A 15,871-nucleotide genomic window follows, 5' to 3' on the forward strand; every position below is an offset into this window, starting at 1 on the left:
AATTGAAATTGAAAGGCTGTGGCAGAAAAAGACCAAAGTAATCCCAGTGGTAATTGGCGCCCTGGGTGCAGTTCCAAAAGACCTTGAAGAGCACCTCAACACCATAGGGGCCACAGAAATCACCATCAGCCAATTACAAAAAGCAGCTTTACGGGAACAGCCTATATTCTGCGACGATATCTATAACAATTGACAATAAAATTCAGCCATCCCAGTTCCTTGGGAAGGACTCGATGTCTGGATAAAACAAACCAGTCAATAACACCTGTCTGACTGTGTAAACAAGAAATAATTCAGTAACTATTGACAAGTTATTTGACAACCATTGTTTCTGCCTCTTCCATGCGTCTGAGGAGAAATGTCTACCTGGACCTTTTTTCGTGTAATCAGCAGGGATCTGGTAAGGAGGATAAATATAAATATAACTCCTTATTGGGGGAATTGGTTTTCAGGGAGTGAGGGTGGAGCTTGCTTGGACTTTTACCTGGAATCAGGAATGGACGAAGAGGGTTCGCCATGAGCCCTTTAATTCACCTCATGGACAAGAACTAGATGGAAAAGATTCTGGTCTGATTCTCACCATCCATCTTGTCATCACCATCTTGTCATCACCATCATGTCAGTTAAGCAAAAACTAGAGATCCTGGTGGCACATGTGTGCTCCCATGGAACATGTTGTGTGGACTCCAGGATTTTTCTTAGTCAGATTGGCGCCACAGCAAATCAACTTTAAGCCAACATGAAATTCAGGCATAAGATTCTGGATCTCCATTTTAATGTTGGGTAGGGGCATTGCCAACCAGAGATTTTAGAAAGAATATTGAGTCCACATGACTGTTTGGTCTAGGACCGCAAATAAAACTTGACTTGACTTGAGTTCACATGATAAGCAAACACAACACCAGAAGCAAACACAACACCAGGATCTCACAACACATCAGGAGAGGAGCGCTGGTCTTATAGCAAGCATGACTTGTCCCCTTAGCTAAGCAGGGTCCGCCCTGGTTGCACATAAATGGGAGACTAGAAGTGTGAGCACTGTACGGTATTCCCCTCAGGGGATGGAGCAGCTCTGGAGCCGCTGCCAGTCTGTGAAAATACTGAGCTAGATAGACCAATGATCTGACTCAGTATGTGGCAGCTTCCTACGTTCCTATCTCCAGTGTTCATTTAAATGACATGATGAGATCAATTGTGAGAACGAGCCTCTTTCACAGAAGGTTTGTGCTTCCCATTTACCACCTTAAGAGTATGTTAGAGAAAGGGATAGAAGGATGTATTTGTTGTTGTACCTTTTATTTTCGTGTGTGGAGATGCAGTAAATAGGAAGCCACATCTCAATGATCCAAATTTGTTGCTGGTATTTTTACATGATGAATGGATGTTTGACTTTTTAAAAATCCCAGCCTTCTTGGGTTTTGTAACCTTTCTGCTATCTAGCAGCAGTTACCACCTTATGCTCATCAGAGGGAAATAAATAAATAAAATAGATCCGACCAGCCGCTGGATATCTTGTGTGCTGCAGGTGTTGAAAGCTCACAAGCTGCTCTTACATGGTAAAAGAAGTGGGGGACGGGAATCAAACCTGTAGTGGTAAACATCTTGTAGCTCTTCCTCTCTGTAAAGTGACTGGAGGGCAACCCCGTTGCGGGGTTGTACGTTATTCATACATGCTACATTTCACAACGTCCTGAACTTAGAAGCACAGATGCGTTATGGTGTGTGTGTGTGTGTTTTTAACCACATTTCGTTCAGCACAAGTATTGCAACATTTCATACCATACATGGTCAAGGGGAAACACCCCTTTGTTAACGCGAACAAAGGTTGTCTCCTGTCCCGCTTGTAAGCCAGAGACCCATATTGGTGGTGGTCAACCATGAGCCACCGTCGCCATCCCTTTTATGGGGACAGTCCGGCTCGTCTACCCTTTTAAGACCCACGATTGGGAGAAGAGACAGGAGGAGGAGGCTCGCTTGTCTCCTCTCCCCATCCATCTATCCTCCCCTTCTCCGCCGCCCTATGAGATGCCGGCAGTCAGCTGCCGGTCTTGCAAGGAGGCGTGCTTTGACCACCAGCCCCCTCCCCCGCTCTTTCGGTGTCTCTTTGGCCCTCCTGCAGGTGGCAGTGCGAGAATCAGCGAGGGCAGCAGTATTTCGAGTCGACGGGAGCTGCGATTGGCTACTCTGGGCGCTGACGTACATTCGGGGAAGAGGCGGCGCGAGTAGCTCCGCTCAGCCTGTGCGACTGGCCCACTTCTCTTTCCTTTCCTCTTCTCTCTTCTGCTCTCCCGCCGGGCGCCTGAGGGACAGTTACTTAGCGGTTCTGAGGAGCCGCTGTTGTCTCGGCCGGCAGCCATCGCCAACGCCGCTCGGGTGCCCAGGAATCTGCAGCTCCCCCCGCCCCACCTCTCTCGCTTCCTTTACTAGCCATGGCCAAGGAGGAGAAGAAGCCCTTCAGCCAGTCTATGGCCGAGTGGCGGCGATTCATCTATAACCCCAACAGCGGCGAGTTTCTGGGGCGTACGGCCAAGAGCTGGGGTAAGGCGAGTGGAAGGAGGGACGGGGGGAAGGAAGTGGGCACGCGTGGAGCTGGCAGGGAAAGGAGGCTCAGCGCAGCATGGCGGGAGCTGCCTTGCCCAGCTCGAGCTTGTGCCCTTACAGCCTACGTTTGATGAGGGGCCACGAGGCGGGGAGCGGGCCGGGAGCAGCGACCCGCGCAGCTTTGGAGTATAAAAATAGACTGAACGTGACAGCGCGAGGCGGGAGGAGACGTGGGGGGGAGGCATCCTAGACCCACCAAAGAGGGGGCTTCACCGCCTCTCCGCCCTCCTCTCGCGGGCTCAGGAAGAAGAGGTTGGCCAGACGGAGTCCCGTAGGAGCAAGTGGGTCCATTGTGGGAAAGCAGGCAAGGAAGGAAGCGGGGGGAGCCGTTTTTTTTAGCGCGTGTCCCCAGCTGACTTGCCGCCTTCCTCCTCCTGCCGTCGGTGTTGCAGAGGGACCACCTACTACCACCGACAGGCTCCTCCTTCCTGGCAAGCCGCGTCATGATGGGGCAGGGTCCTGCTGGGGAGTCCCCCATGCTAGGGACACGGAAAGGGACGGATTTCCCCCTCGGCTGCTCTCGCCCTGGGGGCTGCTGCATCTCTCTCTGACGCCGTGAACCCTTGCCGCACGCTGATTTTGGCGTCGGCTGCTGCAGTGATGCTGGAAGGTTGTTCGGGCGGAGGAAGAGCCTTCAAAAGAAACTGGAACAGGTCCGGCTTCTCTTCGTTTTCTTAGTTTCTTGCTTTACCCCAGGAGTTAACTCCATCCAGCATGGAGTAACTTCCGTGGGTGTTTGGAAGGCAGCCAAGCATGTGCTTCATCACTTATTTTCAACCATTCTTCCTCCTGTCATTATTTTTTCCTGAACACAATAATGTGAATCTTCCAGGCATAGTTATCTACAGAAGGGTTTGATGTTCTTATTTTATCTTAGTTTGCTATTGGCTTGCATTTTTTATTTACTTGTGGATCAAAAAAAAATTATTTTTGCCTCATTTGTCCTTAAGGCGTGGGGGCAAGATTTCCTTAGTTTGGATCGTACAGGAAGTACAAATTGTGGAAGTTACCAACAAAAATTGTATTTAGAGTAATGACAAGGAATGTGTGCTTCAGATGTAATCCAGATCAATTGTGGCTTGCACTCTTGCTCACTGAACCTGGGCGCTCTCTCTCTCTATTCGTTCAGTCATGTCCGACTCTCAGTCATTCTATGGATCACAACCTGGGCACTTGTTCTGGAATAATGAGAAGAACCCAAAGCAGAGTACACATGTGTGATCTTTGTGTTGCCAAGGCTATCTGTTTGTCAGCAGAGGGCCTTGACTGAGATGTGAGCTGTTCTTCATTCACATGGAAATCAGATCCTCCTAGTTACTTTGCACTTTGAAGACTAGAGAGGAAATTTCCATTCTGCTCTGGTGACTGATCTCTTCAGACAGGCACTTAAATCACTAGATTTCCTTTAGTGTGTGGGCTGAACAAATGGGGAAGTGGTGGAAAGGAGAAAGGAGTACAGGGATGTGTTTATGCTTGTATTCTACTCATTGTGAAGGATGCTCAAGACATTTTTTTTTTTTTGAGAAAAAGGTCATTTGCAGTAGTGTCCAAGAAAACAAAATGTTTTTTCTCTGTGACTATACTTGCTAAAAAATTAATATAAAAATGTTAACACTTCAACTACTTTATAGTCAGCTTGGTAAAAGATGCTTTGTAATTCCATGTACAAATTCCATTTAAAATGTTATCTGGACTACTACTTAATTGTTCTTTAGTAGGTATTCAGGTTGTAATGTTTATTATAGATTGGCTGTTTCTTGGCGTTGATATTAAGGAATAAGTCCACAAATCACTTTTGGATGTAATGTTCATGTTTAAAGTGCTCTGTTCATGTAAACATGTAACAACTCTTGTTTTATATGTATTTGGCTTCTGTTGGGTGGGTAATCCAAATATGAATTAAAAATATGTTCTACTTCAGCAGTTAAATGGAATTATCCTGAGTGCCCCCCACTTCTGCATCAAGCAGGAGTGAGAGAGATGAATTGTGAACAGATTATTTTTGTTCGTATTCCCTGAAGAACAAATTTGCCTGTACAAACTTGAGTCAGTTCTCAGCTGTTTACCTGTTTCTGTGCTGATAAAGGTAATTTGTAGTAGTTCTGGACTGTACAAAGATGTACCAAATTAAATCCTCAAAATGTGAATTATCTGTTTTATTTAAACCATCTTAATCTTATTGTTCATTTGATTAAAAAAAATTCTGAGGTGGCTTACAACACTAAGCCGTGTACCATTGCATACAAACTCATAGTAATTTACAGACTGGGAAATAAAGTCTTGGATATTTGAACATGTAAGTTGTAGTTGCTCTCCAGTTTATATGGAAAACTATGTAGCTGGTGATATGGGGTAAACTCTTTCACTGTTATACCATTCTGTGAAATGTTTTGAAGTATACTTATTAATTTAATGAAATAATACAACTAAATGAATGGATAAAGAGTATCTTTGCAAGTCCTGCTCTGGCCTGCCACTGTCTCTAACTGATAACGGTGATCAGAGTGGGGTTCTTTAGTGCTGGTGTTGTGCCTGTGGAGACCTTCCTTGGTGAAATAAGGCAGAATGTCTCCCTTGCAATATTTAAAAAGGCCTGATGTGACGACTCCTCTTTTGGGAAACAATTGCCCTTTAGTGGGATTTGTTTCTAAAATTCCTTGCTTACCTTTTAATGCTTTAATGGCTGTTGTTTTTAGCAATTGCCTGGTTATATTTAGTGTTGACTTAGATTCATGAGTTTTACAAGCATTATTTTTATGATTGGAGTTTTATTGTAAGCTGCCTTAAAAAGCATTATGTTTAAATGTTTAAAAGGTGGAGTAAACACTTATTAAATAAATAAAATAGCAATACAGTATCAGGTGATCTGGACAGTTTCAAAGTTGTAATCAACTTTTTTTCAGGTAATTATCCTGAGTGAGAAAGAGAGGCTACCGGTTCAGGAGTACTAGAGTGATAGGGCTGAATGTACACTCCCCCTTCCTCTTTATACACAAGAGGAAGCAGATTTCTGCTTCTGATCCTGGCATTGGATACAATTCTATCTTTGGATCCTGGTTTATTTTGGAAATTCTGGCTAGAATAAGCCAGGACCAGAAATAGCAACCTCCTTCCTCATGTGCATGAAGGGAAGAGGGGAGCGCACATGCCCAATACTAGGTGACTTGAAGACAGGATTTAGTCCTGGCTCCACATTGCATCTGAATTAATGGTGACCAGCCTGTTAACTTCTGTATGTCATTCAAATAAAACTAAAGTTAGAATTAATTCAATTCAAATTGCAAGTGAAAGCAGAACTAAAATCTAGGAAACGCACACAGCAGTTTCATATTTGTTGTTCTTTGAGTTGGGATTGATGGAAGTGTTTGTGTTTTCTAGTCCTTAACCTTATGAGTATTAAATACAGTTCCAAACCCATACAATGCTGTAGAGGTGTGTGCTGATGCAAAAAAGAGCCCCACTAAACAGTGTTTCCTTTAACAGGGATTCCCAGTTGTTGTTGACTACAACTCCCATAATCCCCAAGCAAAAGCCATCATAGCTGGTGATTCTGGGAGCTATAGTCAACAACATCTGGGAATTCCTGTTAAAGGGAACACTGCCCCTAAAACAGGTATAATACATATAAAGGTAAAGTGTGCCGTCAAGTCAATTTCGACTCCTGGTGCCTAGAAGAAGCCCTGTGGTTTTCTTTGGTAGAATATGGGAGGGGTTTACCACTGCCTCTTGCCATGCAGTATGAGATGATGCCTTTCAGCATCTTCTTATATTGCTGCTGACCGATATAGTACCAGTGGGGATTCGAACCAGCAACCTTCTGCTTGTTAGTCAAGCATTTCCCTGCTATCTGCCCCTAAACACAGATATATGTACTATGCCTTTGGGTTTTTTTTAGTACATTGAGGAGGCAGGCTGAATCTGTGGGGAAAGAGAATTCTCATGGATTCAAAACACTTCAAAAGTCTTACAAATCGACATGGCAGAGAATGTGCCACGTGTCATGGGTGATGTCACAGGTATTAAGCAACAGATGACTCATGTAGCCAGATGGCATCATAGAAATAGGGAAGGGGCCCTGCATTTCACAGCATCAGAAAAAATTACAAACTCAAAGTTGTTAAAATAATTTTAGTTAGTTCAGTTATAGCGTTTTAAAATAGTTTTATTTGAAATGAAATCTGAATGTAATACACACCAAAGCAAAATCTGTGTTTTTCTGTGTAAAGAAATGGCATGTGGAGGAAATACCATCCTTTTTAAGTCAAAAAGAAATATGGCACAACTAGCGCAAATGATATTATATGCTTAATAGTGGGAGCTAAGGAGTTAAAAGCTAATCACTGGCTTTGGGATCCAGGCCCTAACTCTTGGGAACATGTTTGTATCTTATCAGGATTATCCATAGAGCCTATATAGGTGATTCTGTTTCCCTATTTTAGGCTTCACTACTTGTTTTCTGTAATGTGCACACAGTTCTCAGATTATGAGTAACTCTCCCAACCAAACACATAGTTATTTATGTTTTCAAAGAGGAGTGTTCACAAGTTGATATCTATTGGGCCTACAGGAGGGCAAGGTAGAACTAACAATCTTGAGTACTTGTTCTATCTTAAAGGTGATCCAGTATTCTTCACAACATGAGTTCTGCGCCTCCACAGCAGTCCCCATGGATGGGTTTCAAGCTCCTCCAAGCACTCTGAAATTTCAGAGGGTTTGAAAGGGTTTCAAGCTCCCTGTCCTTCACACATGGAGTGCATTTGGTAGCTTCAGCAGAGTGCTTCTCAGCTCAGTTCCTTTCTGACCGCCATTGTGGACAATTCTAGCTGGATACTTGCTCCTTTTGCTTGGTTGTGAAAGTGAAAAATATGGTTTCCTTACTCGTTTATCTGACCCTGAACTCTGTTTAGACCATTCTCTGCCTTATCTCTTGTTTGTCTCTCTGACCTCAGGGTGTGTTTTGACCATTCATTGCCTCACCCCTTCAACTTGGCCACTAATGGACTTTATAAAAAACCTTTAAACACTGCTCTACCTCTCTCATCTTTACTGGAGCCTTATGAAAATATATAAAGGGGTGGAGATCCATGGGTAATATTTGAGGATCTGGGTGAGGGGATCTGTAGGTGTAAGAAGGTTAAGGACCCCTGCTCTGGGATGGATGGATGGATGGATGAAGTGCTGTCAAGTCGGTGTCAACTCCTAGTGACTACATAGATAGTTCTGGGAGCCAACCCCAAAATTTAGTAGTTGGACTGCCCTCTGCTCTATGGGGGGAAAGGGGCTAGCTCTTCACCAGTAACAACTCCTGCTCCATGTGAGGCAGACTTCCCTGCCTTGCTTGCTTGCTTTCTCCAGGTTGCAGCCATCTGACTCAGACAGACAGTGGACAGATGCAGTCAAGAGGAGGAGGGAGCAAGCAAGTGGGGGCAGGTTACACCCTTCTTTTCATGGTCATGCCCATCTGGCTTAGGCAGGTGATCGAACAATGCAAGCAGGAGGGAGCAACTCACCCTTGCTTTGATTACTCCTCCTCCTGGTTGCATTAGTTCATTGCCTGGCTGAACCAGATAAATGCAACTAGGATGAGAGAGCAGCAACCTGCATCTGTTCTGCTTGCTGATTCCTCCTCGTTGCATTTGTTCATCGCTTGGCTCAGGTGCCATGTTTAAATGGACACCATGGTGCCTAGGTGTCTAGGAATTGTTGAGCTGTGACTTAAGTTGCTGCCAAACATGTCGTTTTAAACTATCCACCTTGGAATTTGAGGAAAATGTTATTTCCCCACACTTGATGTGCTGGGAAGGGTATTTGTATTCTCCATAATGTGATAAAGGCTGCACATTTCCTGTGTAATAAAGCTGACATTTGAAAAAGCTCCAAGGCTACTTGATCCTGGACTTTAGGTATCCTGAGCAAAGTATTCAAATGAAATTTACTTATGGCTAATGGTTATAGTAAAGGCAGCTTCTGAGTTAGTTCCTATGACTGTTGAGAAAAAAGGGGAACCTGAAAGGTAGTGTCTCATTCTGTATTTGGTAGAGCACTGAGTGCCTGTCTTTCAGGAATCTTGCATGTACAGGTTGACCTCGCTATACATGGTACTACTATTCGTGGTTCTGTGTATCTGTGGTCACCTAAATGTCACCTGACCTCATTATCCACAGATACAAAAAGGGGTAAAACTCACGTATTTGTGGTTTGGGGATAGCTGGAAATGACCTTGGAGGTCATTTCCAGCTGCCATTTTATTAATAGGAGCCAATTTGTGGCTTATGTGGTTTTTAAAAAATATCTTTCTCCATTATTTTTCACAGAAAAATGGGCAATTTGGGGATGGGTGGGGGAACATTCTTGGACAGCTGGAGACCCTTGGTGCATGGTAGGTCACCCCCTTTTATTTTGACAATTTCTAGCCTTTTAAAGCATGTTTCCCAGCCTCCAGGAACCTAAATCCCCATTCCCATGGATTTAGTGCCCCGTTGCCTGTGGCTCCATTATCCGTGGTTATAGTGGAGGACAGAACCCCTGAGGATAATAGGGTTCACCTATATTCCTGAAAGATGGGCACTCAGTGCCAGAGATGTGGGGTGCAACGGTTACTTGAAAAACTATAGAGATACAGTGAGGGGAAATTATTATGGGGGAGATGTGATTTTACTGTATAAATAGGTCAGATGGTCAAATGAGAGCCAGCGTGGTGTAGTGGTAAGAGTGCTGGACTAGGACCGGGGAGACCCGAGTTCAAATCTCCATTCAGCCCTGAAACTAGCTGGGTGACTCTGGGCCAGTCACTTCTCTCTCAGCCTAACCTACTTCACAGGGTTGTTGTGAAAGAGAAACTCAAGTATGTAGTACACCGCTCTGGGCTCCTTGGAGGAAGAGTGGGATATAAATGTAAAAAAAATTAAAATAAAATAAATAACATGCCAAATTAGATAACCTGTTTAGGTCACCAGAGAAACTTATATAGTATTTTTAAAGAAATAAAATTAATTCAAATTTTATGCAAATAAGGAAATTTGCATGGAAAATTTCTCAGAATTTAAAATTTGGGGGGAAATCCACATCTCCACTCTGTGTTCTATCATTCAAGTTGTGTTCAGTACATGGTTATTCTCTTCCCTTTTCAAATTTCTTGCCCAGGGGACTATACACCAAAATGAGAGTTCTATAAGTAAATGGGATTCCCTCTCACTCTGCCAAGGAAATCACTTGAAATATTGTTTTGAATTGTGCTGTTACAGCTGTTTGTCACACACTCATGCTTCCTTCTACCTGTAAAGATTTAGTGGATCTTTTAGAGACAGGTAAGAGGAAGAGTGCCGTGTATTTTAACAGGGATGTGCTAGGGAAACTGTTAACATGGTTCTGTTGCTACTGCTGGATCAACCAGACACTTGGACCTATTTTTTGCGGGGAGGGCATTGCTTGTGTAGTGAAGTCTTGAACAATTTGCAAGGTATAGCTCCTTTATATATGTATATTTGTTTATCTACTTAGGAGTAGTGGAGTTAATTCTGAGTTACATTTAAAATGTGCTGTCAAGTTGATTTCAACTCCTGGTGCCCACAGAGCCATGTGGTTTTCTTTGGTAGAATACAGGAAGGGTTTACTATTGCTTCCTCCCACACAGTATGAGATGATACCTTTCAATACCTTCCTATATCGCTGCTCCCCGATATTGGTGTTTCCCATAGTCTGGGAAACATACCAGTGGGGATTCAAACCGGCAGCCTTCTGCTTGTTAGTCAAGAATTTCCCAGCTGCGCCACTTAAGGTGGTTTAATGGGAGTACTCAGTACATTTAGAGATGTAAAGTTTCCAGAAATGTTGAAGCTGTTTGTGGGTGGGGGGCACCTTTTGTTTTGTGTGTATGTGTGTTTGGTTTTTGTTTTTGGAAAAAATGGAAACTCATAGAGTGCTACTTATTTTTGTGTCCTATGTAAAGTTTACTGTGTTAAAGATGCAAAGTTAACTATGTACAGCTTAGCTAGCGTGTAATATTTTCCTTTAAAAAGAATTTCTAAAGAATATAATAATATTTTCAAGATGATACTTTTAAAATAGTATACTTAATTACAAATACAGGTGAAACTCGGAAAATTAGAATATCGTGCAAAAGTCCATTAATTTCAGTAATGCAAATTAAAAGGTGAAACTGATATATGAGACAGATGCATTACATGCAAAGCGAGATAAGTCAAGCCTTAATTTGTTATAATTGTGATGATCATGGCATACAGCTCATGAAAACCCCAAATCCACAATCCCAGAAAATTAGAATATTACATGGAACCAAGAAGACAAGGATTGTAGAATAGAACAATATCGGACCTCTGAAAAGTATACAGTGTACTGTGCTTGATTGGCCAGCAAACTCGCCTGACCTGACCCCATAGAGAATCTATGGGGCATTGCCAAGAGAAGGATGAGAGACATGAGACCAAACAATGCAGAAGAGCTGAAGGCCGCTAATGAAGCATCCTGGTCTTCCATAACACCTCATCAGTGCCACAGGCTGATAGCATCCATGCCACACCGCATTGAGGCAGTAATTGCTGCAAAAGGGGCCCAAACCAAGTACTGAATACATATGCATGCTTATACTTTTCAGAGGTCCGATATTGTTCTATTCTACAATCCTTGTCTTCTTGGTTCCATGTAATATTCTAATTTTCTGGGATTGTGGATTTGGGGTTTTCATGAGCTGTACGCCATGATCATCACAATTATAACAAATTAAGGCTTGACTTATCTCGCTTTGCATGTAATGCGTCTGTCTCATATATCAGTTTCACCTTTTAATTTGCATTACTGAAATTAATGGACTTTTGCACGATATTCTAATTTTCCGAGTTTCACCTGTATATGCAGGGTTGATTTAAATCACAATTAAAATCATGATTTAAATCACTGCACAGACTCTCTTTTAATGATTTAAATTACTAGTCAGGAAAATCACTTTCAAGTAAAAGTACAATCTTGTTGTCTATTATAATCTTAATACACATTCAGAGATAGATGTAGGTTTCATTTTTAAAAGGTAGGTACTACAATAGGTACTCGCTTCTCAGAATGCTGTTTCAAATGGACAACCAGGCTTTGTTGCGCTGTTTTGCATCTCGGACACATGCAGAAACTTCATTAAAATCTTCCCAAATGGCTACAGTGATAGGAGTTTCCCTTCTACAATGGAGGATATACTCTAAAAATGTTTCCTCAGCATTGCATGAATATGTTTTGTTCACTTTTGTTTTCAGTTTCTATTCCTCCTCTATCCCTTGCATTTATAATAATATATAACTTATCATTGCTCAAGTCTGCTCCATCCCCCACAATCCTCTATTCATTTATTGACCACCTATTGTCATTGCATTTTGGAGTGGGTAGGCGGGTAAGGCAGAGGCGTAACTAGGGAAAACGGTGCCCGGGGCAAGCACTGAAATGGTGCCCCCCCAACATACTACATTATACTTAGGTTTTTCCTTACAAGCGCCCGCCGCGGCCACCAAGCCAGGCCACTGACTGGCCGCCAGGCGCCAGCAAAGCAATGGGGGGGGCGCGGGAGGCGCGGAAGGGACCGCTCGTGGGGGAGGGGGCACCGATGCGCTCCCTTGACTGCTGCAGCGCTGCTGCACTGAGCAGGAAACATTTGTATTAACAATTTTTTTTAAAAAAAATTAAAAAAATATTTTTTGTCATGGCGGCGCCCCCCACGTGACCAGAAAAGATGGCGCCCGGGGCACGTGCCCCCCCTGTCCCCCCATAGTTACGCCTCTGGGGAAAGGGCTTGACACTGTGTGTGTGTAGGCGCATGCTGCATATACACCACCTGCAGAACAGGATTGATCAGGTATGTTTTGTCCTCATATACGGCCCTTAACATGTTCCTAGAATACAATGAGTCATTCTGATTAATATTCATGATAATATCTTTGACCCAGGTTCTCTTTTATGATTGTTTTAAAAAATCCAATTTAAATAAAAACTGATTTTTTAGATTTTTAAAAACATGATTTTTATCAACCTTGATTATATGTAAAGCTAGAGATCAACCTGCAAGCTGTTTTAATCTGAGTCATCTGGACATGTCGGATATTTTACCAAGGGAAAATAAGTAAAATAAGATCTGTCAGTGCTATATTAAATAAAAGGTAAGCTGGATGGGGTTACACTCCCCCAGAAGGAGCAGGTGCGCAGCTTGGGAGTACTCCTGGACCCAGGCCTCACCCTGGTTTCTCAGGTGGAGGCCATGGCCAGGAGTGCTTTCTATCAGCTTCGGCTGATTCGACAGCTGCGTCCATTCCTTGAGGAGGATGACCTCAAAACAGTGGTGCACCAGCTGGTAACCTCCCGGCTTGACTATTGCAATGCGCTCTACGTGGGGCTGCCTTTGTACGTAGTTCGGAAACTTCAATTAGTTCAGAATGTGGCAGCCAGATTGGTCTCTGGGGTAACCCGGAGAGACCATATTACACCTATTTTGAAACAATTGCACTGGCTGCCGATATGTTTCCGGGCAAAATACAAAGTGCTGGTGATTACCTTTAAAGCCCTGAACGGCTTAGGCCCAAGTTACCTTAGAGAGCGCCTTCTTCTGTGTGATCCCCACCGCACATTAAGGTCATCTGAGGAGGTTCGTCTCCAGTTACCACCAGCTCGTCTGGTGGCGACTCAGAGGCGGGCCTTCTCTATAGCTGCTCCGGGGCTGTGGAATGCACTCCCTGTGGAAATTCGTAATTTGAATTCTCTATTAGCCTTCAGGAGAGCCCTTAAAACGTATTTGTTTGGCCTGGCTTTCCAGGGTTTTTAAAATTTTAACCCGATTTTGGGGCTTTTAATTACTGTGAATTGTTTAATTGCTGTTTTAAAATGTTTTTTAATTGTTAATTGCTATACTGTTTTTAATTTGTTTTAGCTTTTTATTGTTTTAGTAGTTTGTTTTAATTGTAAACCGCCCTGAGCCATTTTGGAAGGGTGGTATATAAATCAAATCAAATAAAATAAATAAATAAGCTCTGTTATCTAAAATTAGACAGGCTTCTGGCAGTCAGCATTATGTAGACTAGAAACATAAGAAACTCACTATTTTCTGAGTTCGCCTTCCCTATTAAGAATAGTAACTCAAATACTGTTTCTTTAAAAATATAATGCCTCTAAAACAATGGAGACTCGAGGTAGTTAGTTTTTTAGAAAATTGAAAGTAGTTTGAAGCAGTTTTATTGGTGGTACACACGTCTTGTCTCACTTGCTTCTGGTCAAATAGGTTTTAAGGTATTGGGAACAAATAATACAAATTCCCCTACTAACTGAACACAGAGACACTTCTCAAAGTGGTGATTTTCTCTTAAATTTATCTGGGGGAAAGCTCTGCATCCCTTTAGTGGCTGTTGCTGATTTTTGTCTTGTGTTTATTTTTACATTGTGAGCCATTTTGGGACAGGGAACCATCTTATTTATTTATGTATATTTCTATGTAAACTGCTTTGAGAACTCTTGTTGAAAAATTGTATATACATATTCGTAGTAATATAAACATGGCTAAAACTTGCCAGAGGCAAAATTGGGATGAGGGTGTGTATCATAACAGTAATCTCTGTCTTCAGTTTTTTGAATAAACTGTCAGAAGGTTGGGACAGGGATCCATATTTTCTTGTGCATGTAAACTGCTTTGAAAATGTTTGTGTTCAAAAGTGGTATACAAATATTACTAATAATAATGCTGTATTAACTAACAGTAAATGTGGATATTCAATTAAACTTCATAATATGGAACAATTTTGCACAGTAACATCCTTGAAAGTACTAGTATCTCTGGTTTGCCCTGATAGAGCCAAATTGATATCTGACAATTGGTATCTGAAAGATGAACGGCATCTGATTCTGCATGTGAATTTTCATTTTTCATTCTTAAATAAAACACTTTCAGATTATATAATATTTTGAAATACTACTGGGTAAGAAGTGATAATATTTTTAATAGACATTTGTAAGGCATTTCATGTATCATTCTAAGAGAAAATATTTAATCAGTTCCACCAATTTTTCCATTCTCTGGCCTTGGACAAAATGACCCCCCGCCCAACTTTTCTGAGTTTCCCCCAGGTTTTCACATGTTCTTTATTCTAAACTTGGAATTGTTTGTGTGTAGAGAAGGGTAGCCTCTGTTGGATGTATGGGGTATAACCTCTTTTTTTTGACCCATGAAGCGGCTCAAGGAGATAGACAGGATGGAGGGAATGAGATTCTGGAGGGAGGGAGAAGGCAGGAGCTTTGAGAGAGAGGAAAGAGACACTGAGAGATGGAGCCATCCAGGAGCTGTAGCTTTCTGTTGTTACAGAAAGAGAGGAGAGCTGGTCTTGTGGAGATGAGAGCTGGTCTTGTGGTAGCAAGCATGACTTGTCCCCATAGCTAAGCAGGGTCTGCCCTGGTTGCATTTGAATGGGAGACTAGAAGTGTGAGCACTGCAAGATATTCCCCTCAGGGGATGAAGCCTCTCTGGGACGAGCAGAAGATTTCAAGTTCCCTCCCTGGCTTCTCCAAGATAGGGCTGAGAGAGATTCCTGCCTGCAACCTTGGAGAAGTCGCTGCCAGTCTGTGAAGACAATACTGAGCAAGATAGACCAATGGTCTGACTCAGTATATGGCAGTTTCCTATGTTCCTACAGACAGCCTAACCAGCAGTGAGTGAAACTAAAGCATAGAACTATATCATTACAGTTAGGTTTGAAGGCTCTTGTTTTTCATTTACCTGTTGATGGTTGATTTGTAGGATCCATCTTCTCCTAGGTTGTGTGAAGACAACTTAAAGTTCTGTATTCTCCTTGCTTCCTCTTTTTTGTTTCTTTGGTCCCCCCCGCCTTATCTATTGGTGTTCTCCAATATCATTTTATAAGACATTGGGCCTACTGGGTTAGAGGCAGCATGTGTTAACTTGGGCCCTGGTGGTATTCCCTCCTTCCCATCAACAGGGCAATTATAGGGTCTTTACTGAAGAAGTCCCTGACCCTTCCAGCACATAACTTTAGCCTGGTTTCTAATCTCCCCCTTTGGGCCAAGGTATGGTGTGTGGTGATGTCCCAGCTGCAGAGGGTCTTGGATGAGTGGATTAACTTGACCCATATCAGTCCAGCTTCTGTCTGGTTTGGGCACTGTAAGCATCTAGATCCCCCTGTTTGGTCACCTCTACCAGGAACTGGATAGGGGAAATGCATCATTGTTCCTGTGGGACCTCTTGGCAGTATTTAATATAGTTGATCATATTATCCTT

At 42.7% G+C, this 15,871-nt stretch overlaps 1 protein-coding gene across 2 annotated transcripts in view; it reads left to right on the forward strand.

Moving 5' to 3' along the window:
- Positions 1–327: 327 nt before the first annotated feature.
- Positions 328–15,871, forward strand: part of ATP1B3 (ATPase Na+/K+ transporting subunit beta 3) — a 66,333-nt gene continuing 50,789 nt past the window's right edge. Inside the window, exon 1 of one of the 2 annotated variants that reach the window (XM_053307768.1) lies at positions 328–400. In XM_053307768.1, the coding sequence (XP_053163743.1) occupies positions 343–400 (58 nt within the window). In that variant the 5' untranslated portion in view covers positions 328–342. Of the gene's footprint in view, positions 401–2,118; positions 2,539–15,871 lie in introns of those variants that run through there. The other variant, XM_053307767.1, reaches the window with a different exon arrangement.

Source organism: Hemicordylus capensis, chromosome 3, assembly GCF_027244095.1.
Source record: "Hemicordylus capensis ecotype Gifberg chromosome 3, rHemCap1.1.pri, whole genome shotgun sequence".
In the NCBI taxonomy this organism is placed as follows: Eukaryota; Metazoa; Chordata; class Lepidosauria; order Squamata; family Cordylidae; genus Hemicordylus; species Hemicordylus capensis.